The sequence below is a fragment of the Balaenoptera ricei genome, chromosome 19 (assembly GCF_028023285.1).
Source record: "Balaenoptera ricei isolate mBalRic1 chromosome 19, mBalRic1.hap2, whole genome shotgun sequence".
Lineage (NCBI taxonomy): Eukaryota > Metazoa > Chordata > Mammalia > Artiodactyla > Balaenopteridae > Balaenoptera > Balaenoptera ricei.
Window position 1 is genome coordinate 7,157,052 of NC_082657.1, and position 27,408 is coordinate 7,184,459.

General features: G+C 51.1%; 2 protein-coding genes across 5 annotated transcripts; one reads left to right on the forward strand and one right to left on the reverse strand.

The window, feature by feature from the left end:
* Positions 1-109: 109 nt before the first annotated feature.
* On the reverse strand, positions 110-6,517 carry PRRG2 (proline rich and Gla domain 2). Of its 3 annotated transcripts, none has more exons than XM_059904744.1 (7): positions 6,456-6,517; positions 4,899-4,995; positions 4,532-4,707; positions 4,316-4,355; positions 2,141-2,276; positions 1,176-1,313; positions 110-791 (listed from the first exon to the last, which is right to left on the reverse strand). In XM_059904744.1, the coding sequence occupies exons 2-7, from the start codon at positions 4,981-4,983 to the stop codon at positions 773-775; spliced, it is 594 nt and encodes a 197-aa protein (XP_059760727.1). In that variant the 5' UTR covers positions 4,984-4,995; positions 6,456-6,517; the 3' UTR covers positions 110-772. The 3 variants fall into 3 exon arrangements, with proteins under 3 accessions (XP_059760727.1, XP_059760726.1, XP_059760725.1); XM_059904743.1 differs by lacking the exon at positions 6,456-6,517 and adding an exon at positions 5,107-5,646; XM_059904742.1 differs by lacking the exon at positions 6,456-6,517 and adding an exon at positions 5,655-5,813 and having other exon boundaries at positions 111-791.
* Positions 6,471-21,414, forward strand: NOSIP (nitric oxide synthase interacting protein). 2 transcript variants are annotated; one of them, XM_059904738.1, is made up of 9 exons: positions 6,471-6,611; positions 15,538-15,710; positions 16,292-16,397; positions 17,966-18,047; positions 19,493-19,652; positions 19,748-19,866; positions 20,023-20,210; positions 20,326-20,434; positions 20,621-21,414. In XM_059904738.1, the coding sequence occupies exons 2-9, from the start codon at positions 15,641-15,643 to the stop codon at positions 20,690-20,692; spliced, it is 906 nt and encodes a 301-aa protein (XP_059760721.1). In that variant the 5' UTR covers positions 6,471-6,611; positions 15,538-15,640; the 3' UTR covers positions 20,693-21,414. The 2 variants fall into 2 exon arrangements, with proteins under 2 accessions (XP_059760721.1, XP_059760722.1); XM_059904739.1 differs by lacking the exon at positions 6,471-6,611 and adding an exon at positions 6,618-7,046.
* The last annotated feature ends 5,994 nt before the right edge of the window (positions 21,415-27,408 follow it).

Here is a 27,408-nt window from a genome sequence, read left to right on the forward strand (position 1 = left end):
GGGGTGTCTGGCTGCGCTCCGCTTCCTCCCACAATCCCGTGCAAATGCAAAAAAAAAAAGAGAGAGAGAGAGAGGCAGACAGAGCGTTAGCAGGGCCTGAGGGTGTAGGGCGCAGCGTTTGTACAGAAAGCCAGCTCCGCCGTGCGCAGACGCGCCCGGGTACGCGGTTCAGTTTATTTGTTGGGGTTTTTTTTGCATTATTTCACTCTTTTGGGTCTCTTTTCCAAAGGGTTTTTATTTAAGGAAAGAGCTCAATTCCAGTCCCCCAGGTGCAGTGTGTGCCTGCCCCCAACCAAGCACGCTTGCAAATATGCCCCCCACCCTTTCCCTGGATTGCAGAGTGCCCCCGTGCGCGCACGGGGAGCACACGAAAACACGCGTGAACACAGGCGGGGCTCTGCCTGTCCGTGGCCCGTGACACTGAGGGCGATGGCCGTGTCACACTTGCTCACACGCGAGTCTGCGAGGCACTGCGCGCCTGAGTCGGAGTTTCCACGCACGCCTATCCCGGGGGCGGGGCTGGTGGGTACCCCCACCATTAGGAGAGCGTGGGGGCCTGCGAGGCGCCGGGACGCGGGAACACTTTGCCCGGGAACTTGCGTGTATCCGTACGCGGCGGAAACACGTGTGTTAGGGTAGGCCTCAGGCCGGACGATCCCTACTGCCATCACCCCTCCAAGCTCAGCTCCGGAGTTTAAGAGGCCTGGGGGTTTCCGGAATCCGGTGTGAATCTGGGGCACGGTGCGGAGAACCCCGGCTCCGAAACAGCTCTTCAGCGCGGCCTCCTGAGGCTGCAAGGGGAGGGGCACAGTGGGGAGTCAAAGGCCCGGCTGTTTTTGCCCCCTCAACCAAGACCACTCCGACCCAACCTGGGCGTCTCAGCCTATCCTCTGGGTACAAGACCCACCCCCCCTATAATACTACACACACACACACACACACACGCACACCCCTATAATACTACACACGCACACACACACGCACACACACACGCCTAGGCCACGCCCCCGCTCTCCAAGACACACACACACACGGCTGGGCCACGCCCCCGCCCTCCAAGCCTCGCCCCGGATAATAAGCTCAAAATTCCAAATCCCGCCCCTAAGCCCGCGCCCCTCCTCCGGCAGTGCCCTCCCCTCTGTGCCCCGCCCCCAGGCAGAAGCCCAGCCCCATACCTGGCGTAGGGAGGCGGTGGTGCGTCGTGCACCCCAGGGGCCAACAGCGCCTGTTCGTAGGTGGGGAGTCCCGGGGGTGGAGGTGGAGGCAGGGGCGTCGGCGGGCTCAGAGAGCTCAGGGGGCTGATGAGCTCGGCCCTGGGGACAGAAGGTGCACTGTTAGCAGGAGAAGGAGGAAAGACGTAGGGAGACAGGGACACTGAGGGTGGTGGGGAGACAGAGGTGGAAGGGAGGTGGACCAAGGAAAAAGAGGGTCACCGTCAACCTGACTCTACACACAGAAAAGCACCTCGAAGTGACAGGCAGATGCACAGGGACAGGCAGCCACAGAAATCAACAACTGCTGAGACAGACTCGTTCACAGACACACGTGCTCCAGATACAAGCAGAGAGTCGTGGAGAAAAAGGCAGCCCTGCAGAGGCAGGCAGACACACACAAGAAACAGACAGACACAACAGAGATACACTCAGCCACAAATTTCCCAGATCCACTCTTAACAATAAACTCTTCCTAGAAACCTTTAGACCCACTATACTTCAAGACTAATGCTCAAGCCCTCTCTTCGACCCTGCCACTGAGAGAGACACACCTAGACAACTGACACAGGCACACACAAACACAGCTACACCTTGTCACCACGGAAACTGACATCCCACAGACACCCAGAGACCACAGGCTGCAGCCTCACCAGATACAATACCCACAGAATGATAATCACACATAAAACTGGTACTGCAAAGACAGCCAGGCAGCAAATATTGAGTTCCTACTTTGTGCCAGGTGCTGTGGATATAGTCAGAGAGATGCCACAACTGGACACAGAATCTCACAGACTCACTCTCCACATGACGGTCTCCTCAGATCTTTCAGCAGCGCCTAACCGCCCCCAATCTGGCCCATCTCCTTAGGTTGACCCTTCCTCCCTTCCCTGCTCCCCAGCCCCTCCTCCCCAAAGCCCCCTTACTCTTGAGGACAGGGCTGCTGGCCTCGGTCCTGACGGCAATGCAGATACCAAAAGGCTCCCAGGCTGGCCAGGACCATGAGCAGGATGCCCACTGTCAGTCCCACAGCCATGCTTGCTACGTCCACTCGTCCACGTCCTATGGGGGGGAGGAGGGCACAGCGTTAGGGGCTGTCACCCTCTCCAACATCCAGATACCTTCCCCTGAGGTAGGGGAAACCTTTCCACATTTCCCCTGAGGGAAGACGACTGGCCAAGAAGGCAGAGCTGGGGCCACTTCCTAGCTGTGTGAACTCAGGCAACTCACCTCACTCATTTCTGTGAGCCTCCATTTCCTGCTCTGTAAAATGGGAATAATAACCCCTCCCTGATAGGTTGCAAAAATGGGAATAATAATAGGTTGCAAAAATGGGAATAATAACCCCTCCCTGATAGGTTGCAAAAATGGGAATAATAACCCCTCCCTGATAGGTTGCAAAAAATGCAATGAATTAAATGCAGAAACCTGGGATAACCTCATCTGAGACTAGAAAATAGGGCAATTGTCTCTCTAAGAGGAGAGAGAACCCTCCTAAGATTGCAGTTGACATGCTTACTTAGGGTAGGGAGTTCAGACAGCCAACTCTCTGAACCCCCATACTGAGCATTGCCAGATTTAGCAAATAATAATGAGGATACCCAGTTAAGTGTGAATTTTACATAAACAGTGGATTTTTGTTTTTTAGCCACCGCAGACAGCATGCAGGATCTTAGTTCCCCGACCAGGGATCGAACCCGTCCATGCCCCCTACAGTGAAAGCACGGAGTCCTAACCACTGGACTGCCAGGGAATTCTAATTTTTTAGTATAAGTACGTCCCATGGAATATATGAGATACACTTATACTAAAAAATTATTCCTGTGTATTTGAAATTCACATTTAACTGGGCTGGGGGAGAGCTGTCCTGTATTTTATCTGGCAACCCCGTCCCCTCTGGAATGCAATACCTTTTACCAACCAGGCTAAAGAGGGGCAAGGCCTTACCAGAAGGCTAGGAACAATTTATCTATCAAGGAGGAATGTAGGGACATCCCCTCAAAAACAGATTGCTGGGGTTTAGAACTCATGTGGACCCTTGGCTAAGGTGAAGCGCCTTTAGCAATCAAGGCTTCATGTCTGAGGAAAAGGGGGGTGGGGCACAGGGAGGACCCTGGCTTTGTGAGGCCTTGCTAGGTCTTGCTGCTGGGGAAACTTCCTTTAGCACTGGGTAGGGGGGACTTTCCTCAAACAGTAAACCTCAGGCTTTTAGCCCTCTTAGCAAAAAGCTGCACTAAGAAGGTGGGGGGGTGGGGGGTGGGGAGCAGCCTTCCTGATTCAGACATGTTTCAGGTGGACTCCTTGATAGGCCTGTAGCAAAGCAGTTACCTCCCCTAGCAACCAATGTGAGGACTTCAGCCCAGACTTAGGGCCTGTTGCTAAGGTGGAACCACCCCTAGCAACCAGGCCACTCAGGGGTGAGATGCCCGGTGCCTGGAGGGGGGTCCTCCTGTGGGCAGGAGGCCTTGGGTCCTGAGCTTGGCTAGGTGTGGTTGCTAGGAAGAAGGCCTCCTTAGCAACCAGGCTGAAGCCAGGATGGGGTTGTGGGGGAGGGGAAGCCAACCAGGTAGTGAGTGCTGCTGTCTTCCTTGGTCCAGCCTGACCAGGCTTTGTTGCTAAGGAGCAGCCCCCTCTTAGCAACAAGGCTGCAGCCACGATGGGGCCTCAGAACTCAGAGGAGGGGTTGGGGCTGGGCTGATCGGGCAGGTGAGGACAGACAGGTTTCCACCAATTGGCCTAGCCCAGACCCGTTGCTAGGGAGCGACCCCCCTAGCAACCAAGCTGCAGAAGGGGCTGGGGCTCTGGACTCCAAAGAGGGGCTCAGGTGGGCCAGGGCCTCTGAGCCTGAGGCCTCAGGGCTGTAACCTCTCCTTCCAAGTGTCCTCCTTCCTGGGGACATGGGACCTACCCCGAGTAAGGTGTGGTGGGTTCCTTGGGCAAGGGCTCTAGTCTCAGAGGAGGGGATTTCTTTACCAACCCCCTCCGGGAACTCAGGAGCATGGAACATGGAGGGGGTGAGATTGGGCTGGGGGATGTTCGTTCAGCCTCCACAGAAAGGAGCTGCCTTAGTTGCACAGAATGAGAGGGCTCCCCCGACTCACCTCCTTTGCCATTGTAGATGTAGTTCTCCCAAAAGCGCTCCTTGAATGGGCAGGAGGAGAGAAGGCAGAAAGGCATCAACTGGGAGATTCTACACCCCCAAACCAGCCCGCCCTGATGATCTCTGAGGCACGAGGGCAGAGGGAGCTGAGGGGCAGGACACCCCCGCCCCAGGTCCTGGAGAAGACAAAGGGACTCCGGGGACCCCAGGCCCTCACCGTCAGAGTATTGTCCTCAAAGTACTCCCGCGCCTCTTCCCAGGAACACCTCTCCTCTTGACACTCCCGTTCCAGGTTCCCTGGCGTGAACAGCTCCAGGTCCCAGTGGTTGGCTCGTGGAATCCGCCTACGGCTGCCCAGGAAGCTCTGGGCCTCTGGGGAGTCCAGGAAGACTTCTGGACCCAAAAGACATAAGGGACAGAAAAATGGAGGGTTCCTAGTATGGGGGACATGAAGGAGCCAGAACTTAAGGGGATGAAGAGCTATGGGGTCCCGGGGGAGGAGGCAACTGCAGGCAGGGTTTTTCCTGGGCCAGAGGAAGGTGGATGTTTGTGCCTGGACTCCGGCTCTTCCCGCAAACGCTCACCTTGGTCTTGCTCCCCACTGGGTGAGGTGTCCAGGCAGGTGGTCAATCCCAGGTACAGCAGCAGCACAGGGGGGTGGCTCCTCATATTTTGTGGACACTAGGAACCAGGTGTGGTTAGATGAGAAGTGCCTCAGCTCCTGGAGAATGAGGCCAGGTCTCCCCACCCGGACTCTGTGGTCCAGGAATTATAATAATAGCAGATACTTACGTGGCCTGTATCCTGGACCAGGCACTGTTCAAGGTCATTTACCTTTATCAACTCAGTTTCATTTTCACCACAGTGCTATTATTATCTCCATTTGATACAGGAGGAAACTGAGGCACAGAGAAGTAAAAGAACTTGCCCAAGTTCATACAGTTTGCAAGATTCAGAGGCAGGATTTCAGCAAAGGCAGTGTCCCTCCAGAAACCAGAGCCAGGAGTTTATCTTTTTTTCTGCTGTGTCTGCAGCCCCCAGCATGGGTTTTGGCACAAAGTAGGAGCTCATAAACATGTCCATTGATAGGGATTCCTTCTTCCTGGTAATTTCCATGTATATCCACCTCTCTGTGCCCATTGCCACATTCAGCCACAGAATCAAAGATTACAGAAGAGGTAAAACCAGAGGCCTGTATCCTGGGGTCCAGGAGTTGGGGGAGGGGGCAGCGGTCCTGGACTCTTGGGTTTGGGGGCCCCAACTTCTGGGTCCCAGAAGAGCAGGGAGCCAGGTAGCCAGGGTCCCCAAGCCAAGCTCTGCCTCCAGGGACATTCACTTACCTGCCTAGACTTGTGAGCACTGTCCCCTCCTCCTTAATCAGGGCCTCCTCGGCCAGCTGCAGCCAGCCGTGAAGGGGGACAGGGGAGAAGGGAGGGGAGAGGAAGGAGGGGGTACCTTGCTCACTATAGTCGGCACAATCCTGGTTTCTGGCCAGAGGGGCGGGGTTTGCGATTACCTGCCCTGGGCGGGACTCAGGTAAGGGACAAAGTATTTAAAGGGACCTTATGATTAAGGGTCTAAGGTCCAGAGCCCCATAGCGAGGCCAAGGTCTCCGACACCGTGGGGCACTTAGGGAGTTGGATAGGCGCCCCCTCCCCGCCTATCCAATTTCCCCCCAGAGAGCTCGCCAGACAGAGCTAGGGAAATAAACAGCTAGGTCTCCAGATATCTAGGTATCTAGAAACTGGCGGGAAACTTGTGCCTTGGTCCCTGGGGGTAGGTGGGTATGCCGTAGTAAATTCCTGCTTCCTGAGAACGGCTCTGACTTCCGATTTCTCAACTGCTCCATTTATAAAGTGGGGACAGAGGAGTTGTCCCTTCTCTATTGTCTCTTATTTTGCAGCAGAAAAGTGGATGATATGCTTTGGTAAGCGGGCTTTTCAATCTCTGGGCGAAGTGATTAGTCCTTAAACACAGGCTTGGGGAGAAGCAAAGCCTAGCTACAAGCAGGAAATCGCCCGCGCAGGGAAACGCCTAGTATATGCTAAGCACGCCCCCTATTCACGCCAGTTTCACTGACCGGAACCTTCGACTTGCCACTCACGTTTCCGGAGGGAGGAAGAGAAGAAGGGAGCACTTACCAAGCCAGAAGAGATACCTCCGCAAATAGGGGCAGATCTACTTCCGGTCTTTTCCGCCGGGAGGAAGTGAGCGGAGCGGAGAGGGAAAACAGCGCTCCTTTCCGGTGTAGGGGTACAGTTGAAGTAGTTACCGACGAGGGAGGAGTCGTTCGTGAGGTGAGTTCCAGGCGGTGGAAGGATAGTGTTAGTGAGATCGCCTTCCGGTGGGCAAGAGTCTTGGGCTCCTGAGGGAGACTAAGACAGGATTTTGAATTCCCGACTTCCTGGCAATCCTTAATAGAGCACTCTAGGCGCCCCAAGTTTGAAGCCGGACTGCAGGTCCCAGAAATCCCTGGAGGTAGCCAAACCTTCAGCCGGCAGTTCTCAGGAGAGCTTTGGTTCCACTGCAGACGGATGGGCCGGGGATCCCAGGGGAAAGAGGAGACTGGGACTCCTAGGGGTCTAATGAGTGAGAGTTGAGGAAGAAGCACCCCTTTCCTGGCCTCCGTTTCCCAGACTGTGATGGGGAGGGCGGAGAAGGATTGTGCAGTCGCCTGCCGCCGCCTCCCTGCACCTTTTTGACGGCCGCTTCCCTCTCGGAGTAGCTGTAAGGTAACGTTTTCCTCTGTGGAGCTTTGGGGTCAGGCAGTCCTGGGTTCACATCCTGATGGTGTTGCTGATTCGGTGTGAACTCGGGTCTTGATGGGTCCTTTCACTTTAATATTTTATTATGTTTTATTATGAAAATGTTCCAACTTATATAAAAGTGAGAGAATAATAGAAGAATCCCTATCGCCCAGAGTTACCAGTTATTAATATTTTTTGACATATTGGCTGGGTATTTTTTAAAATTAAATATATAAGGCAAATCCTATCCATCGTGAGATTTCACCCGTAAATACCTCAGGATACATGTGTAAAAAACAGGGACATTTTAACAACATTGTAAATTAACTATACTTCAACTTTTTAAAAAATTTTTAATTTTTAAAAAGCACACACGCACACAAAAAACCAGGGACATTTTCTTCCATGACCACAATACTATTACACTTACAAAAGCAACCCTAATATTACCTATTACTTGGTCCATAATCAAATTCTGCTTCTGAAAAAATGCCTTTAAAAAAAAGAAGTTTCACTTTTTTGAATCAGAATCCATTCAAGTCATTGTTATGTCTCTTAAGTTGCTCTTAATTTCAAACAGTCTCCTCTCCACCCCACCCTGGTTTTTTTTTTTTGGCAATTGATTCATTGAAGAAACTGGGTCAGTTATTCCGTTATCATCCCACCATCTGAACTTGTCTCTTTGCTTCTTTGAAATGGTGATGGCCTTTCACTTACTCCTCCATTATTCCCGCCGCACCCCCTCTCCCCAACTGCCACACCCTCTCTCTATGGATTAACCTAATCCGGACTTTTCACATAAATGGAATCTTCTTCCTGTCTGGTTTCTTTCACTTAGCATAATGTTGTCAAGGTTCATCCATTTTGTAGCATGTATCAGTACTTCTTTTTAAAGCTGAATAATATTCCTTTGTATGAGATACACCATATTTTGTTTATCCACGCGTCAGTCAATGGACATTTGTGTTGTTTCCACTTTTTGGCTATTGTGAATATGCTGCTTGCACTTGTGTACAAGTTTTAGCGTGGACATAGTTTTCATTTCTTTTGGCGGTGGAATTGCTGAATCAAATGGTAACTCTGTGTTTAGCCTTCTGAGGAACTGCCAGACTTTTCCAAAGTGGCTGCTTCATTTTGCATTCCCACCCTCAGGGTCTGAGGGTTTCAATTTCTCCACACTTGTTATGATCCGACTTTTTTTTTTTTTTGGCCATGCCGAGTGGCATGCGGGATCTTCCCCGACCGGGGATCGAACCTGTGTCCCCTGCAGTGGATGAGCGGAGTCTTAACCACCGGAAGTCCATGATCTGACTTTTTTTTTTTTTAGCTTTTTAAATTTTTATTTATTTATTTATTTTAGCTTTGGCTGTGTTGGGTCTTCGTTTCTGTGCGAGGGCTTTCTCTAGTTGCGGCGAGCGGGGCCACTCTTCATCGCGGTGCGCGGGCCTCTCACTGTCGCGGGCTCTCTTGTTGCGGAGCACAGGCTCCAGACGCGCAGGCTCAGTAATTGTGGCGCACGGGCCCAGTTGCTCCGCGGCATGTGGGATCCTCCCAGACCAGGGCTCGAACCCGTGTCCCCTGCATTGGCAGGCAGATTCTCAACCACTGCGCCACCAGGGAAGCCCATGATCTGACTTTTTGACTGTAGTCATCCTGTGGGTATGAAGTGGTATCTCACTGCTGTTTCTTGTTTTTGTTTTTTTTAAGATTTTTTCAATGGGGACCCTTTTTAAAGTCTTTATTGTATTTGTTACAGTATTGCTTCTGTTTTATGTTTTGTTTTTTTGGCCACGAGGCATGAGGCATGTGGGATGTTCGCTCCTGGACCAGGAATCGAACCCGCACCCCTTGCATTGGAAGGCGAAGTCTTAATCACTGGACCACCAGGGAAGTCCCTCACTGCTGTTTTGACTGCATTTCCTTCATGATTAATGATGTGGAACATTTTTTTTCATGTGCTTATTGGCCATTTATATATCCTCTTTGGAGAAATGTCTGTTTCGATCCTTTGCCCGTTTTTAAATTGGGTTATTTGTATTTTTATTATTGGGTTGTAAACTTCTTATATATTCTAGATACAATTCCTTTGTCAGACAGGTGATTGGCAACCACCACCTGTTTTGGTACAGCTTGCAAACTAAGAATGGTTTTTAACATTTTTCAGTAATTGGAAAAGACCGTAACCAACAAGGACCCACTGTATCTCACAGAGAACTATACTCAATATTTTGTAATACCCTATAAGGGAAAAGAATCTGAAAAAGAATATATATATATATATATATATATATATATATATATATATATATATATATGAATCACTTTGCTGTACACCTGAAACTAACACAATCCTGTAAATCAACTATACTTCAATTTTTTTAAAATTGGAAAAAAATCAAAAGAAGAATAATATTTTGTGATATGTGATTCAGATACCAGTGTCCATAAAAGAAGTTGTGACAGGGGCCATGTGGCCCACAAAGGTGAAAATCTTTACTCTCTAGCCTTTTCTGGCGGATCCCTGCTATAGCCTCTGGCTTCCTAGAATCAGGAAATTAAATTGAAAGGCTTGATTAATTTAGCTTCAGGCATCTTGGCATGGCTGCTTCAGAGCTGCTAGCTTCACGCCTGGCTGTCCCACTTTTAGGGATGGTGAGATTGATCAGGGGCTTCAGGTAGTGTTTACAGACTTAACGTTTGTCCCCAACCCCACCCGAAATCTTATATCTTCAATATGACTATTTGGAGATAGGACCTTTCCCGAAGTAATTAGGGTTTAATGAGGTCATAAGAGTGGGGTCCTACTCCATGAGGTTGGTGTCCTTAGAAGAGCAGGAGATGCCAGAGGGCAAGCACTCTCTCCGCCCTGTGAGGACACAGCCAGAAGGTGGCCAGCCATCTGCAAACCAGGAGGAGAGGCCTCACCAAAACCCAACCATGGTGCCACCCTGATCTCAGACTTCTGGCCTCCAGAACTGTGAGAAAATAATTGTCTGTTGTGTCAGCCACCCAGTCTATGGCATTTTGTTTTGGCAGTCCTAGCTGACTAATACAGGTAGGAACAGCACAAACATGCCATTGTAAAGCTATGTTTTTCTCCTTTCTACTAGCGAGTATTAACACCCTGCGGATGTCCAGTTGCCATCAGGTGCCTTAGTGAATCAGTTATGTCATCAGGGGTTGCAAAATGGTGGCTTTCCAATTCTTTCATTCCTCCCACATTTCTTTATCCAAGCTGTTTTTCACCTGAGCCACGTCCAAGGATCAGTAGAAGGGAGTGACGTGATCTAAGCTCCCTTTTGAAAAGCTCACCAGGGTTCCTCTGTCAAGGAACAGACTGAGGAAGAGACCAGATAATCCCTCCGGGCCTCTGTTTTCTCACCTCTAAAATGGGGAGAACCTACCTCAGAGGTTATCCCGAGGACCGAATGCGTTCAGAATTATGAAGCACTTTGCCCAGGGCCTGGTGCATAAGTGTTAGAAGGATGTGATGGTCATTTCTGTTCCTGCAGTGCTTTTGTATTGATTGGATGGATGATTCATTCATTGATTACACACTTCCCCTGGCCCTAGGGTTGGAAGTGGTTAACTGATCCTATCTGACATCTCTGTGCCCCCCAGGTGCCAGGCAGTGCCAGGACCCATCCTGGAGTCCAACCCAGGCCCCGCCTCTAGGGGCTTCTAGTCTGGGGGGAGAAATTCTGAGGGGTGGCAGCTATAATGGACGGAAATCAGGGCATTGTCAGAGCACCAGGAATGCCTAATCCAGGCTACCCAGAAGAGGCGACTCCTGATGGAGCCTGGGAGGAGGAAGGGGACGGGATTTCCAGGCGGAAGGTCCAGGCCTACAGGAGCTGCCCCGTTCCACGCTGTCAGCACAGTGCCTGAGGCTGCCTGCAGCCAGACAGCATCAGGGATGGTGAAGGCCACAGACTCACATGCCTGGGTCAGACCCCGGCTGCATGACCTTGGGCACCTTCTCCCTGCCTCTGTTTCCTTGTTTGTAGCAACTGTTTGGGTTGTGGCATCCGATGGAATTAATATGTATCAAATACTTAGAACAGGGCCAGGTTCACCAAACCTCTTAAATAAATACCAGTCATTATTAATAGAAAATCTCAGACCCTCGCTTTTGCTCTTAGGGAGCTCCCTCTTTCCTGCTTCCAACACATCCTGTTTGTGTCTGTGATTTCCTTGAGTGTAATCGGCCCTTTGGGTTCCTTTAACACAGGTCTCCGCCCCCCTGGGACGGCCTGCAGCATTCATGTGACCCATGCTATTCAAGGGAGGGGGCTCGTAGCATCCTTTAGTTCTCAGAGGGTTCTCTGATCCCAAGAGATTCAGGATTCAAACGAATCAACTGCAGAAAAAGACGGTCGGGAGAGAATAAGGGAGATTTGAATACAAGCTGAATAGTAAAGGATGTTAAGGGATTATTAATGCATTAATGGTATTGTGGTCATGTTTTTTAAACACAGTAGCCACGAGTCCCCAGAGGCTGTGGGGCACTTTGATATGTGGCTAGTGCCCCCGAGGGACTGTGTTTTTTTGATCATTTCATTTTGATTAGTTTAAATTCAAGCACCGATACCGGATTCAATCCCTGGAAAACTTTTAAGTACGTTTGGCACAAGCAGGGCGTGTGAATGTACATTTGCTCCTGTAAATTTTATGAACCCGAAATATAGGACAAGTTTCTCTAATGAAACTTTCGTGTCTGAATTGAGATGTGTTGAGAGAGTGGACTAGATTCTGGATTTTGAAGACTTTGTAGGAGAACGGGAATGAGTTGGCCTGTATTCTTGGATTGTGACCTCCCCGGGAGCTCTGCAGCTGTCACACGGTTAAGGGGGCGGCTCCAGAGCCCGGCTGCCTGGGTTCGAGTCTGGCTCTGTTGCCACTTCCCAGCTGGGGGACTCCATGGGCCTGTTTTCTCCTCTGTAAAATGGGAAGGAGGATATATAACAGCTGATGTTACTTTGGATGTGGCCTCTCTGAAAAGCTAGTGATGTGAGATGGTAGTAATTCTGTTTTCTCTTTTGAGGTTTTCCTCACTGAGGAGACAATAAAGCTGCTGACCCCTGGTCAACCCTGGTCAGCGGTTCTCAAACTTTTTGGTCTCAGGACCTTAAAAATCATCAAGGACTCCAAAAAGCCTTTGTTTGTGGGAGTTCTGTCTAGCAGGATTTGCCGTATCAGGGGAATTCCCCCGGCAGTCCAGTGGTTAGGACTCGGCACTTTCACTGCTGAGGGCCTGGGTTCGATCCCTGGTCAGGAAAGTAAGATCCTGCAAGCCTCGCTGCATGGCCGAAAGAAAAAAAGATTTTCCATATCAGAAAGGGAAATAGACATGAAACTGTCTTTATTGAGATATAATCCACATGACACAAAACTCACCGATTTAAAGTATACAATTCGTGGTTTTCCGTATAATCACTGTTTTTGCAACCATCACCATTTTCTGATTTCAGGACATTTTCATCACTGCAGAAAGAAACCCCATACCCCTTAGCAGCCACTGCATGCCCCCCCCCGCCCGGTCCCCCCTTCTCCCAGCCTGTGGCAACCACCAATCTGCTTTCTGTCTCTATGGATCTGCCCATTCTGGACCTTTCACATAAATGGAATCAACAACACGTGGCCTTTTGTACCTGGCTCTGTTCACTCCACATGATATAACAGACATTTTTAAAACCCAAGGATGTACAAGCACAAGTCACACAGCCTCTGGAAAACCCCACTGGACACTCGAGAGAAGGAGAGGAACAAAGGCAAACACATTTGTTTTATTTATTTATTTTTAGAGAGCTCTTTTTATATTTATTTATTTATTTATTTGGCTGCGCTGGGTCTTAGTTGCAGCACGTGGGATCTTCGTTGCGGCATGCAGGATCTTTAGTTGGAGCATGCGAACTCTTAGTTGCGGCATGTGTGTGGGATCTAGTTCCCTGACCAGGGATCGAACCCACGCCCCCTGCATTGAGAGCACAGAGTCTTAGCCACTGGACCACCAGGGAAGTCCCAAACATGATTTAGTATCACAGAAATAGTTTCGTGGACTCCCTGAAACTATCTTAGGGACCCCTGGGGTCCCTGGACCTTCCTTTGAGAACCACTGCCCTAGGCAAATGGCTTCACTTCTGTGCCTGAGTTTGCCTCTCTCCAAAGTGGAGATGGGGATGGCACGGACCTCAGAGGGTGGCTGAGGTTGGACGACTGAGAGTTGGCCTGGGGGTCAGGGGTCAAGCAGTGTCCCTTGGGATTATTCCCATGACCGCCTGGCGAAGTAAAGAGATGCTCCATCTATAGCGGTTCCTCTCTCTCTCTCAGAGGGAAAATGTCCCGGTCCACAAAGCCAAAGAACTTGGCTACAAGACAAGCAGCCCAGTGCCAAATACCGCAGAGGGTCAAGGCAGTTGACAACTAAGAATAGAGTGGGGAATTTGTCCCTGAGGAGGTGAACTCGACCTTCATGAGTGCCAGTGGGGAGGGGGGAGCTGGGGCGGAAGCCAGGGGGCCAGGGCGGAGGAGGGGGATGGCAGGTGAGGTGGCAGCAGGTGCTGGGCTTGCTCCAAAGCTGGGGGTGAGGGGAAGCTGGAGGAGGGGCGGTGGATGGAGTTGGGGTGTTTCACCAAGGTTACCTTCTGCAAGCAGCACCGTGGCCGCAGCTGGGGTGATAGAAATGTTCCGCATCTCGATTTGGGGGGGGTAGTTACGAGGGTGTATGCAATTGTCAAAACCTATCAAGCTGCATCCTTAAGGTCTGTGCATCTATTCTATGTAAATATACCTACAAAACAAAAAAATGGGTTTCTGGGAGGAAGACGCCAGTAGGGGGAGTGCGAGATCTGTAGCTCAAGGAGAGGTTTGTGTTTGAGTTTGAAAGTGAAAGGCAAGTTTCTGAAAGCATCCCGAACCGGAAAATAAAGATGAAGTTGCTTTTTTACATTTTGGGATCTCCTGGTTGTGCCTCCCTCCCCCACCTTCTGGATCCTCCTTGCAGCCACAGAGCCAGAGAGAATATTTCCTGAACATTCCATATGCCATGCTCTGAGTATGACCTCATTTAGTCCACACAGCAATCCAATCGTGTCAACTAGATCCCATGGTTCTCCCCATTTCTTACCAAAGGACTCAGAGAGTCAATTACAAGTCCAGAGTCACAGCCAGTAGGGGGCCAACCTTGGACTCAAGCCCAGGCAGGTCTTATTTCTTTGATCCATATAACCCCCTCCTTCTTGTTTCATTTATTCTTATTTATCCCCTAGTCAGTCCCCTCCCCTACATGGGCAGTCATTCTTACATGCATCATCTTTTGTTTGCAGGTGTTTAAAATGTATCATTTTGTGCACGTGCAGATTGTTTTATTTCTTACTTTTTTCACCCAGCATTGTGTTTTTAAGATCCACCCACAGGAATTCCCTGTTGGTCTGGTGGTTAGGACTCCGCGCTTTCACTGCCGAGGGCGAGGGTTCAATCCCTGGTTGGGAAACTAAGACTCCACAAGCTGCGTGGCACTGCCAAAAGAAAAAAAGTCACCCACGGTGCTCTGTACACACCTAGTCAGTTGCATCTCACTGCTGGGTGGTCTCCACGAGGGGCAGTCACTATCCATTCCGCGAGGGCGGGATATTCAGTTGCCTTTGACTCCCCTCCAGTATAAATAACACCACTGTGAACATCCTCATACATGCTCCCTAGTGGGTGTCGCCTTTGGGGCGCATACACCCAAGTGCAGAATCGCCTGCACTCACTTTGCTGAAGTACCACCAGCCTGTGTTCCCCCAGCATCACCAGAGGGGATTCCTATCACCCACCCTCACCCTATCCAGCTCCTATCTTATCCAGCTCTCAAAGTTTCGCCCACCAGCCTAGTGATAGATTTAAAATGATGTCTCACTGTGGTTTTCCTGTGAGGAGAATTTGAGGCATCTTTCCATCTACCTGTTAGTCTTTGAGCTTCTTCTGTAAATCGCCTCTTCATATCCTCTGCTCATTTTCCTATTGGGGTAGCTGGGTTTTTCTTGTTGATTTGCCAGAGTTCCGCGTACAGTCAGTTCTGTTCTAACACTTGTTTTGAAAACTCGAGATTTATTCCAGTGCGATTGACACATTAGGGAACAATTTGAGCATAAGGCATGTTGCACCTAAAGGAACCCAGGTGCGCTTGGTTGAAATGAGCGTGTAGGCATACACAGAGCACACGCTCAACACATCCAGAACATCTACTGGGCGCTTCAGTTCCCCACTTGTGTTACGAGCCCCACTGATCACATCTGGTGCTAGAACTTTCCATCAGATAACCCTCCTTCCACCACCTCACAGTAACTCACAACGTGTACCCCTTCGGACACCACTTCCACAAGCAAACGTCAGGTCTTTTTCAGGGTTAATTGCCATATTTTTTTTTTGGAGGTATAGGCATTTCTTAACCATTTAACGTGTGCAAAACTCTCTTCCCCTGCCCCACTCCCAGCTTTCCCATCAGATCAGATCGGGGGCCAGAAAGGTCCAGTCCTCTCTGCCTCTGCTCCCTCTGGTCACACAGCCCTGCAGCTGCCCCTTCCTTACCCCCCGGGATGACGCGCCACGGCAAGAACTGCACGGCGGGGGCCGTCTACACCTACCATGAGAAGAAGAAGGACACAGGTACTGGGGTTGGGAGGGGGGACAAATGGACCCTGAAGTCCCCATGTTACTTTGCTCCTCTGGTTGTGCTTTCTGGGCATGTGTCTTTCCCCTGACCATGTAAGTAACAGCCACGTGACTGATGGTCATGACCGGAAACGTAACAGCCCACGTGAGCCAGCGACCTTCTCCCTGCCTTGTCGTGGGCACTGTGTTAAGTGCCTTCCATGCTAAGCCTCCCGAACACCCACTGAGGAAGGAATCACTGTTGTCAGGCCATATTCCAGAGGCGGAAACTGAGGCCCAGAGAGGTACAGACGCTTGAGCTTGGTCACAGAGCCAGAAGGCCCGAGGGGAGCCAGTTACGAGCCTCTTCCCTGAGCTGCCTCAGGGACAGGGCCTGTCTGTCACTCATCCTCTGGGGATGAACGCCTTCCTGTGGGTTGTGCAGCCTTGTCCCCAACGCAGACGCACAGCCCAAGCTCTTGACTGCCTGTTCTCTGAGTCCCCCCACCTCGGAGTCCTCTCTGTGCCTTTCTCTCCGGGTTTGGAGAAGGGCACATCTCCTGCCTCTCCATCCCTCTACCTCTCTCCGTCCCCAGCGGCCTCAGGCTACGGCACCCAGAACATTCGACTGAGCCGGGATGCCGTCAAGGACTTCGACTGCTGCTGCCTCTCTCTGCAGCCCTGCCACGACCCTGTTGTTACGTAAGCTGGGAACGCGGGTGGGCGGGTCAGGGTGGCGAGGGCAAGGGAACCGCCAGGAGGGGGCTGCACAGCCAGGGCGCCCTGGCAAGCCACCTACCCTCCCGCAGCCTCAGTGTTCTCCTCTGAGACATGGGCATGATCCTAGTACGCTTCATGGGGTGTGGAAAAGAATACATTCACAATAGAGGGTAGGGCTCCTGGAAAGTTGCTAGCCCATAATAACAGCTCACGTGTGGAGTGCTTACTGTTACCTGCCTCTCAGCGTCTGGCAAAGGCTTCAGTGAGATAATGGGTAGAAGATACTTAGTCCACTGACTAAATATGTGCTCAACTACTGGTCCATTTTGTAGACATCGCGATGAGAGTAGATCGTGGTTCAGGGTCCCCGAGGCCACCGGGAGGCTCAATGGTTCACTAGAAGAACCCATAGAACTCAGCAAAGCAGTTATCCTCAAATGACAGTTTATGACAGCAAAAGGTTACAGATTAAAGCCAGCAATGGGGGTGGTTTCCCAGGCAGTCCAGTGGTTAAGACTCCGAGCTTCCAGCGCAGGGGGCGTGGGTTTGATCCCTGGTCGGGGAACTAAGATCCCACATGCCGGGCTTCCCTGGTGGTGCAGTGGTTAAGAATCCGCCTGCCAATACAGGGGACACGGGCTTGATCCCCAGTCCGGGAAGATCCCACATACCACAGAGCAACTAAACCCATGCACCACAACTACTGAGCCTGTGCTCTAGAGCCCGTGAGCCACAACTACTGAAGCCCACGCACCTAGAGCCCACGCTCCACAACAAGAGAAGCCACTGCAATGAGAAGCCCGCCCACCGCAACGAAGAGTAGCCCCTGCTCGCCGCAACTAGAGAAAGCCCGTACGCAGCAACAAAGACCCAACGCAGCCAAAAATAAATAAATAAAATAATATAAAAGATCCCACATGCCGCGTGGCACGGCCAAAAAAAATTTTTTAAATAAATAAAATCAGTGGGAAAAGACAGATGGGGCAGAGTCCCAGAGAGACCAGGCACAAGCTTCCTTTGTCTCTCTCAGTAGAGTCGCAGGAAAGCGCTTAATTTTCACAGCAGCAGTTACTACCCACCAGGAAGCTCGCTCCTGCCTTGGTGTCCAGGGTTTTTATTGGAGGTTAGTCACCTAGGCCTGGCTGACCTTGGTCTTCAGCCCCTCCAGAGGTCCAGCTCACACCACATGGTCCCAGCCTCCCAGGCAAACAGAGACACTCTTAACAGGCAGGACATTCCAAGGCCTAGAGGTGCCCTCCCAGGAGCCAGTCCTTTGGCTGGAATGTGCAGGGTTTGGACAGCCCAGGCCTGCTGAGCTAACCCTTTACGGCGCGAGATTTTGCCTATGCATCAGAGAACATTATAAAGCCAGGAGAGTTAAAACAGTGCGGTCACCTCAGAGAGCTAAGCCGAGCCCTGAGTGAGCAGCTGCCTATAAGACGCTTAGTGTTTGCCCTGGGCAGGGAGCTGATGTTTGGCAGGTGACTGTTAACCTCTGGCCATGTGGCCTGGGCCAGGCCCTGTTTTCTCATCCCTTCCTCTCTTTGCAGCCCCGATGGCTACCTGTATGAGCGGGAGGCAATCCTAGAGTACATTTTGCACCAGAAGAAGGAGATCGCCCGGCAGATGAAGGTGGTGGGGCTGGGAGAAGGGGATGCAGGCGTGGGTAGGCGGTTTCGATGCTGGGCCTCCCGTCTAAATTCCTCCCTGCCCAGGCCTCTGCCTGTGCTGTTCCCTCTGCCGGGCACACCATCCCCTCCCACTTCTGGTTAAATTCTTCTCGTTCTCCAGATTTCAGCCCAGGTGTTGCCTCCTCTGGCCTCTTGCTAGTCCAGGGCCCTGAGAGCCTGCCCCTGTCACCTCTTCTTTGGCACTTGTCACAGTTGTGACTCTACCTGTGGCTGTCTGATACAGGACCCAGGGGCAGGGAGCAGGGCTCTCACCCACCCCAAGGCCCTAGGTTCTCGGGACATACTTGGTAAATGAGTGGATGCCAGCTCATCTCCTTGGGCCTCAGTTTTATTGTCTCTAAAATGGGCTGACAGGGCCAAACTAGAGGGCACTGCAGGGCATGCGGGAAATGCTCACAGATAAGAAATTTTTAGGCATTTTCTTGGAGCCCGGCCCACCTTCCATGGCTGAGCTCATTTTGTGGCTAGGAGGGACCCAGTCTCCCTCCTTGTTCTGCCAGCTTTTCCGGAGCTCAGGAAGCACTGGGGGCCAGATTCTTGTTGAGCTTTTGGTCTGTAGTGCGTGGCTTCCCCTGTGCCCAGGTCCTCCACCCGGCCTGGTGGCCCCCTCATCGTGGAGCCCACATCGGAAGCCTTCCCGAGCATCAGTCAGCGTCAGCGTTCCCTCCTTGCTCACTGGGTGGCCGGAGCAGTGTCTCCTCTTGCCCTCACGCTGCCTGAGCCTTCATGGCTCCATAAACCTTCTCTGCTCCCTACTATCCTGGAACTCGGGCCCTTGAGGGCAGGGACAGAGTCTACACTGCATGGACTGTATAATAGATAGGTGATAAGATATACTGTATAATTAATATCATATGGCCCAAAATTACATTTATTGAGCACTTACTATGTGCCAGGCCAGGTGCTAAGTGTTTTAAAAAATCGTGTGTAACCCTCCCAGTGAGCCTCCGAGGTAGGTCACCATTGTCAGCCTGTTTTACGGATGAAAAAACTGAGGCCAGGAGAGGTCACAGTGCTTACTGGAGGCCACAGAGCTAATCAGTGACAAAGGCAGGGTTTGAGCTCTGGCGGTCTGCCTTCAGCCAAGCTGTTGACCACCGAGTCCCAAACCAGCTAAACTGGAAATGGCTTAACCGTCCTACAGTTGGTGAAGGGACAAGCAAAGGCAGCAGAGGCACACGATGGGTAACTGTGCAGCCGATTAAAGATTCACACCCAGGCGGTCACCAGCCTCTAGCAAACAGAGCCTCTGCCAGGAACCTCCCCTGTATGGGTTACAGTTCACCCACCTTTAAATTCAAAGAGGCACCCAGCCCCCAGCTAGGGTGCCCCAAACTCACAAGCCGCAGGAGGAGGCCTAGCTCGCTTCTGCCTGGCTGCCCGCAGGCTTACGAGAAGCAGCGGGGCGTCCGGCGCGAGGAGCAGCAGGAGCTGCGGCGGGCGGCCGCGCAGGACCAGGTGCGGGGCTTCCTGGAGAAGGAGGCGGCCATCGTGAGCCGGCCCCTCAACCCCTTCACGCCCAAGGCCGCCTCCGGGAACTGCCCCGGTGAGAGAGAAGTGCACATGCGAGTGGGTGGGGGTCCCGCGGGGCCGGGTGCCTCCCTGGGTGCGGCGTCCGAACCCCTCTCCCCGCCCCCGCAGATGATGCCCGACCCGGGTCCAGCGCGGGCCCCACAGGCAAGGACAAGGACAAAGCGCTGCCCAGCTTCTGGATCCCGTCGCTGACCCCCGAGGCCAAGGCCACCAAGCTGGAGAAGCCGGTGAGCCGCCTACCCCAGCAAGCGCCCGTGTGTGCCCACTTTGCCAGAGAGAGCCAGGGTCCTGAGGGCCCTCTCCCCTCCCTCACAGGGACCCCCATCCTCCCTCCACCTGGCTCTAGCCCCGCCTGTTGACTCGGCCCCCCTCCTGCTCCCCAGTCGCGCATCGTGACCTGCCCCATGTCCGGGAAGCCGCTGCGCATGTCCGACCTGACGCCCGTGCGCTTCACGCCGCTCGACAGCTCCGTGGACCGCGTGGGGCTCATCACGCGCAGCGAGCGCTACGTGTGCGCCGTGACCCGCGACAGCCTGAGCAACGCCACGCCGTGCGCCGTCCTGCGGCCCTCGTGAGTCACCTGGGGGACAGCCTGGGGACCTGCGGGACGGGGCGGGCTTGGGGTGCGGCTTTCTCTTTGGGGCGGGGCCTCTGATCGTTGTACCCCACCGTCACCCTCACTGCAGTGGGGCCGTGGTCACCGTGGAGTGCGTGGAGAAGCTGATTCGCAAGGACATGGTGGACCCCGTGACCGGAGAGAAGCTCACGGACCGCGACATCATCGTGCTGCAGCGGGTGAGTGGCACCCCTCCTCCCTGTCCCCTCGCCTTCCGGTAACCCCGACCTGCTTCCAGAGGGCCCACCCCCTTACCGAGGCCCCGCCCCACCAAGGGGGCGGGGCCCAACCTCACCTCGAGGGCTAGGGAACCCCGACGGCACCCCAGCTCCCCGACGCCTCTCCTCCTCCTCCTCCTTCTCTAGGGCGGCACGGGCTTCGCGGGCTCCGGAGTGAAGCTGCAGGCCGAGAAGTCCCGGCCGGTGATGCAGGCCTGAGCGCACGGGAAACCAAATAAATGGGCTTGTTGGACGCGACAGACCGTGTGGCGCCTTCATTCACCGCGCCGGAGCCCGGTGACGGCGTGCGCTCAGGAATGACTGCACTTTGAAAGCGTGGGCTAAGAATATTTGATGTGTTCTCACGTTAAGAGTAATATCTGAATCGAATGCAAACGCACAGCTTTAAATGGGTTGAGTGGCCAGAAGCTGGAGTCTGGGCCGCGACCACAGGAGGGCGCCACTTTAACGGACTATAGAAATCCCCGCACTTTCTTTTGAGTTAAGCCAAATTTGAAGCCCAGGAGGCGACCCGGAACGCGTCTCCCGTTGTAAAGTTTGATAAGACACGCAAAGGAAATGAAGTGCTGTGTGTGACTGAGAAAGCGAACAGCCGGCATCCTGTCTAGAGAAGGCAGTCAGGAACACTCCCTCCCCCACCACCTGGAGGCTGGAGGGTGAAGCGGAAGAAGAAACCACAAGTGCAGAGTCCCTGAGGCAGCAAAGTACTTGGCAGGTGTGAAGAGAGGGAGGAGTTCAGAGCAACCAGGCCTAGTGGACCTGCCCAGAGTTCAGACTTGACTAGGAGGGCAGGGGTGGCCTTTAAAGCTATGTTTTTAATAACCATTGAATCACAAAAGCAGACCCTGTGCAGTGTGGAGAACCAGAGCATACAGTCAAGCAAAGATTGCAAAAATAAAGACTTAAAAGTCCTGACTGTCTGAGCGATACCCAGGTCCTGTCCTTCCAGGTCTTTCTCACACGAGTTTTTTCAACAAAGTGAGATTTCCATGCAAATACTTTTCTGTTCATTGAACAGTCTCTACCTTTTCATTTTGGTAAAAGGTCTTCTCATCTAATGCCCAGGCGAGATTCAGAGTGTCCTTGAGTGCTGGGCAAGCCCCTGTCTGGCACAGGACCAGTTGGTGTGTCCGGCTGCAGGGAAAGGTGTTAGCACGAGGGTGGGTCATCCTTGCACCCTGGGGAGCCCCGGAAACCCAGCAGTTCCTCAGACGCTTCTAGACCCTTCCCTTGGTCCCTAAGAGCCCTCATGCCCCACTCTTGGGCTCCCAGTCCCTCGTTTTGGGAGAAGAATGCTTGTACCCATTTTGCAGAACAGCCCACTGAGGCTGAGAAGACAACGTGCTCAAAGTCACACTGCTCAAGGCCATAGCTGAGCCCAGGTTCACCCAGAGGTCAGCCACCTCCAGATATCTGCACCCCTCCTCATTCAGTCCTGCCCTCCTCCACATCCTTCGCACCCTTCCTCCCCTAGGTTTCCCACACTGCCACCCACAGACCTCTCCACCTTGGCAAACTCCCACCCCATCCCTTTACCCAGAATGATAGAGATCGTCCCTCCTTCTCTAAACACCCCCAATCCCTGTCCTCTTAAGAGCTCTCAACCACCCCGAGTCTTTTCTCTCAGTCCTCCCCACCCAAGGATCCTGTTTATGTGTAGTGCAGACCACGCCGCACCCCAAATAAAGATGTAAAGGTGCAAGATTGGAAATTCTGGATTTCCACAAGGAGCCTAAATCCCACTCTTTAGTTCACAGGCCCTTTGAGACACTCTGCGGGGAGGGGTGGGGTGTGAGTCAAGGTCCTCACTCTAAGCCATAGGTTTCCTTTAAGATTTCAAAGGTAACAAGGAGAGGAAGCAAGAGTCAGACCACAGCTGAAGCTGTGGGAGAAGGGCGGGACGGGAAGTGGAGACAAATTTTGTGTTTTCTCAGCAGAGGTTCCTTAGACACTGGTCTAGAGTTCAAAGCAAAGGGGCTTCCCTGGTGGCGCAGTGGTTAAGAATCCGCCTGCCAACGCAGGGGACACAGGTGCGAGCCCTGGTCCGGGAAGATTCCCACATGCCGCGGAGCAACGAAGCCCGTGCGCTGCAACTACTGAGCGTGCGCTCTAGAGCCCATGAGCCACAACTACCGGGCCCGCGCGCCACAACTACTAAAGCCTGCATGCCTAGAGCCCGTGCTCCTCAACAAGAGAAGCCACCGCAATGAGAAGCCCGCGCACCGCAATGGAGAGTAGCCCCCGCTCGCTGCAACTAGAGAAAGCCCGTGCGCAGCAACGAAAACCCAACGCAGCCAAAAATAAGTAAATTTATTTAAAAAAAAGAATCAGAAGATCTGACATCGTCAAGAGACCCCACCCGACTGCTTCTCCCAGGCTGGCTCTCAGAAGCCGGTGGATTTCATCACTAATCTGGAGGTGTCAGGGGTCACCAGTGGGAGAACTAAAAGCAGAAACAGTTCCAAAGTTCCCGAAGTTCTCAGTAAGCACGTGGAGGAACTAGAATTTTCTTTACTACGCCGGTAGGCATGGAAACTGGGGAAACGATTTGGCCACATGTAGTAAAACTAAAGAATGGTGACTGCATGACCTGGCAATCTTACTCTGACCTCTGCAACCAACACACATACAAACAGCCTCAACAAAACGCAAACTAGAATGTTCACAGCAGCTCTGTTTGTCATAGCCGCTTACTGGAAATGACCCAAGTTTATCAACAGCAGAATGCATGACCTGTGGGCCATTCCCAGTGGAGTGCTATACAGCAACGAAAAGGACCACTCTGCGAAACACCTATGAGTGCACACAACGTGCTTTTAATTCTCTAAATAAATAGGCGAAAGTATGCCCTTTGAAATCGGGGTAGTAGTTATCCTTGGGGAAGTGATGTCTGGATCCTCCCGGGGGCTGATAGTGTTCTCTTTCTTCATCTTGAGTACTAGTTACAGGTGTGTGCATGCAGTCTGAAAATTCATGTTGCTGAACACTTATGTTGTACACTTTTCTATTCATATGTTATTCTCCCATAAAAATGTCCTTAAATTCACTGCAATAACAAAGAGATGTCCTTGGCAGTTTGGCAGTGTCTACCGAATTCATAAATTCCATTTCTAGGAATTTATCTGCAGTTAAATTCATGGAAAATTACGGATGTGCTAGTGCCTTCTGTGCCGCATCCTTCGGAAGAGAAAAGACTAGAAACAACTTAAATGTTCAGTAGAGAACTGGTTAAATAATCTATCCAGGGACTTCCCTGGTGGCGCAGTGGTTAAGAATCCGCCTGCCAATGCAGGGGATACAGGTTCGAGCCCTGGTCCGGGAAGATCCCACATGCCACAGGGCAACTAAGCCCGTGCGCCACAACTACTGAGCCTGTGCTCTAGAGCCCGCGAGCCACAACTACTGAGCCTGCGTGCCACAACTACTGAAGCCCGCACGCCTAGAGCCCGTGCTCCGCAGCAAGAGAAAACCCCGCTCACCGCAACTAGAGAAAGCCTGTGCACAGCAACGAAGACCCAAAGCAGCCAAAAATAAAATATATATATATAAATAAAATAAATTTATAAATAAATAAATAAATAAATAATCTATCCAGGAGAATATCACTCAGCTGTAAGACTGTGAGAGAGAGAGAGAGAGAGAAAGCAGGGGGAACGGGGGAGAGAAAGGAAATGAAGACTTTCTTTGTGGACTGAGTTGAAATAGTCTTCAAAATGTATTCTTAATTACCTTAATGAAAAAATAAATAATTTTTAATTTATTTATTTTATTTATTCCTTTTTTATTTTTATTTTTGGCTGCGATGGGTCTTCATTGCTGCGCGCAGGCTTTCTCTAGTTGAGGCAAGCGGGGGCTACTCTTCACTGCAGTGTGCGGGCTTCTCGTTGCCGTGGCTGCTCTTGTTGCAGAGCACGGGCTCTAGGCTCACGGGCTTCAGTAGTTGTGGCACGCAGGCTCAGTAGTTGTGGCTCGCAGGCTCTAGAGCGCAGGCTCAGTAGTTGTGGTGCACGGGCTTAGTTGCTCCGCGGCATGTGGGATCTTCCCAGACCAGGGCTCAAACCCGTGTCCCCTGAATTGGCAGGCGGATTCTTAACCACTGCGCCACTGGGGAAGCCCATAAATAATTTTTAAAATTTACAATTGGAGGATTCTGACTTAAAAAAAAAAAAGGCAGTAAGAGAAACAAGAATGGTAAAAATATTATTTATCTGCTGTCATTTCCATTAAAAGTAAAACAAGTTGTGCTTTTTTTTGCTTAATTCTGTGTAAATTCTCCCTGAGAAAAACACTGGCTGCCAGAAGAGGCGACCTTAGTGGAAGGAAGACTTTGGTTTTAGTATCATCATATGTATTTAGAATTTTGTATCCCACGAGTATATTGCCAAAATTTAAAAATAAAATGTGCAAAAGATTAAAAAAAATAAAAACCTGGGGAGAGGCACTAAGAGTGTCCAGGTGCTGGGCAGCTTTTTATCATAAGTTTTTCCATAAAAGTAATTTGTTGCTATGTATGCGTACTATTTTGATTTAAAAAAAAAATGTTGGCCTTCCCTGGTGGCGCAGTGGTTACGAATCCGCCTGCCAACGCAGGGGACACGGGTTCGAGCCCTGGTCCCGGAAGATCCCACATGCCGCGGAGCAACTAAGCCCGTGCGCCACAACTACTGAGACTGCGCTCTAGAGCCCGCGAGCCACAACTACTGAGCCCGCGTGCCACAACTACTGAAGCCCGCGCACCCTAGAGCCCGTGCTCCACAATAAGAGAAGCCACCACAATGAGAGGCCTGCGCACTGTAACAAAGAGTAGCCCCCGCTCACCGCAACTAGAGAAAGCCAGTGCGCAGCAATGAAGACCCAACACAGCCAAAAATAAAATAAAATAAAAAATAAAATAAATTAAATTAAAAAAAAAAAATGTTTTCAAACATGCAGCCCCCAGAGAGCTACAAAATTTCCCTACTCCTTCCTAAACCAATTCTACACAGTCCGCCACTAGGGGGCAGTATGTCATCATGTTTATAATTAAAAGCTTTTGAGTCACACTTGGATTAAAATTCCAACCCTCCCACAGATAACAATTATAAACTCCGGATAAAACAAAACAGTTACTGTCAAGGTCTTATCCCAAGTTAAATTAGTCTCTTGACATATTTTAGCAATGCTTTTTAATGTATGATTCATTTTCTCGGTTTTTCCTGTTGATTGTGGTCTCCAGGAGGAATGTACTTTCCAATTAATTTGCAGTGCTTTAGATACCTGTTTGGTTACACTGGAGACAAAAGCAGGTCCATTGTCACTTTGAAGGGTGTAAGACAATCTAAATCGGGGAATAATATCCTTAAGGAGAGCTTTCACCACTTCAGAGGCTTTTTCTGTCCAGGTGGGATATGCTTCCACCCATTCTGAAAGTGTCCACAAACACCAGCAGGTATCTGAAATTTCCTGCAGCTTGAGGCATTTGAGTAAAGTCTATTTGCTGATCTTCGGTAAGGCAGGTTCCTTTGTGTTAAGTCCCCCTCACTCCTTTTCTTTTCTTCCTGTACGACAGATGTTCCCTTGGGTTTTTATTACCATAAAGTGACAACTGTCTGACTTTTCCCACCCTGATGTAGTAGCACAAATGCTTGCACCTAGAGGATTTCATCATTCTTCCCTGTTTCTCCACAGAATAACTACAGAGCCATTCAAAGGCAACCATAAAACCATAAATAGCGATGAAGCATCTCTAACCATTAAAAGGATGCCTTTTGGCCTTGGCACCCACCAACCAGGCTGAATTCTGGGATGGGCCTCTCAGTGATTTTAAGAACCAAGTGGAACCTTTCTCTTCTCCCTGGGAATGTCCCACTTTTGGACAAGAACAGACAGGTGTTTGTGTGTGTCTGTGTTCCTTTCCTTCATTTGACATCAATCTGTAAATGAAAAAATGGTACCAAAACAAAATGAAATGAAAAACCCCTAACAACAAACAAAAACCTAAATAAACCCTCGAGTTTGGTCACGGGACTTTACATATCAAAAGAGCCATCAACTCAACCCTCACGCAATGCGACTCCTTGGAGAGCTGTTGGATCCAGACCAACAACACAGGAGACTGCAGGCAACAGAATTAACACCACAGCAAGGGTGACGTTACATGGGGCACAGGGTCCCAAGATAACCCTCCCTAGCCCTCTTGTGGAGATCCTAACAGGTATTGTGGCCACACATCGTTACCATGAAATATCATCTTCCTCTCAGTCATGGATTAATAGCTGTTATCAGATCACCTACCCAAAATACACCCCAGAGGACTTTCTTTAGGGATAGTAGAAACATTCCCCAATTTTTAAAGACAGAAATACAAGACAAAACAAAAACAGCGCACACAAACGCCAGCATCCAAAGAAACAAACGATCCCGTTCACAAATCAGGGGAAAAGTCCAGCTGTTATTGCCTCTCTCCAACAGGGTACCCCCACTCAAATACAAAACAAACTGGCTTATTCCGGAGAAAAAAAAGCCCCAAGTGGAGGAAAAAGTTTCCGGCTGTACACACCAGAACTACTCACCCTGCTGTATGGATCCTGTCGGCTCCCACAGGTCGATTTCTTGCTCCCACTGCCAAGCGATGGGTCAGCTGGTGCCGCTTTGGGGAATTTTGAAGGGAAGATCCTCAGGACAAGTGCCGGCAGCTGCTAGGGCCTTACCCGAAAATTCCCCAACCAGGGCTGGTTGGCCATGAGCAGCAAGGCTCCTGGCCGGCTTTGCAAAAATTGGTACTACTTGCCCCACGTCAGGCCAGTAAATCCAGAGATGAGTCATTGGGGCAAAGAATAGTGACTTCATTCACAAAGCCAGCATACTGAGAAGATGGTGGGCTAGCATCTCAAAAGAACCATCTTCCCCGAGTTAGAATTCAGGCTCCTTTTATA